This window comes from Austrofundulus limnaeus, unplaced genomic scaffold (genome assembly GCF_001266775.1).
Source record: "Austrofundulus limnaeus strain Quisiro unplaced genomic scaffold, Austrofundulus_limnaeus-1.0 Scaffold87, whole genome shotgun sequence".
Taxonomy (NCBI): Eukaryota; Metazoa; Chordata; class Actinopteri; order Cyprinodontiformes; family Rivulidae; genus Austrofundulus; species Austrofundulus limnaeus.
Genome location: NW_013952489.1, coordinates 1953941 through 1954740, shown reverse-complemented (window position 1 = coordinate 1954740; position 800 = coordinate 1953941). Strand labels below are relative to the sequence as shown.

At 34.5% G+C, this 800-nt stretch overlaps 1 protein-coding gene across 1 annotated transcript in view; it reads left to right on the top strand.

Moving 5' to 3' along the window:
* LOC106520091 (uncharacterized) overlaps positions 1-586 on the top strand; it is a gene marked incomplete at both ends in the record, with an annotated part of 2414 nt that extends 1828 nt beyond the window's left edge. The window contains 2 exon segments of the mRNA XM_014012023.1: positions 44-154; positions 450-586. Of these exon segments, the coding sequence (XP_013867477.1) occupies positions 44-154; positions 450-586 (248 nt within the window).
* Between the last annotated feature and the right edge of the window lie 214 nt (positions 587-800).

Sequence of the window (800 nt, the reverse complement as noted above, 5' to 3'; positions counted from 1 at the left end):
CCTATCCACGTCATCATTTACCCACAATGCTTTGCGTTTAAATGACCTCTGTAGTCCAATAGAATATAAGACTCTTGCAGGCAGAAGTACATCCAGCTCTGAAGTCATACCCAGCCCTACAAGAGAGGTTTCTGAGTCAGAGACTGCAAAAGAGGTACCCAAGAGAAGGCATAATAATTTACATTGACCACCATAGTGTCATATTAAATGAGTTTTTCATCAGTGTTTGTGGAAATTGAAATTATTAGGTTTGGCCAGTAAATATTTGCTCAATAATATAAGGCAGATAAGAAAACTGGTAAATAGAAATGTTGAAATTTTTGATAAATTTTTGTGCACAAGAAGCTCTTTTCACTAAGGAATTTTGAACTTGTAATCTTGTGGGATATTGCTAATGATTTTATCCTGAAAGACTGATATATACACTGAAAACTGTCTTTCCCTCTTAGATGGTAAAAAATGCATTGCTTTGCAAACCTGGGGGTGAAGAGGTCATCGAAGAGTACAATGCTGAAAAGTCACTCACTCACCGCACCCGGAGAAAGCTTGTCAACATATTGGCTAGTCATATGACTGAAAGACATGGGTGAGGGTTAAGTGAATTTTTAGAGTGTAAATATTATATTAAAGATTATATTTGCATTGTCAAAATATATTGCATTGAATTACCTCAGCACCTCAACATGTTTCAGTTGTTTTTGTATTTTAATGTTGTTGTTTTTTTTACTTGTCTGTATGAGCAATATCATTAGATAACATCTGTTTTGGTTTGATGGAATGAGCTGATGTTAAATATTTTT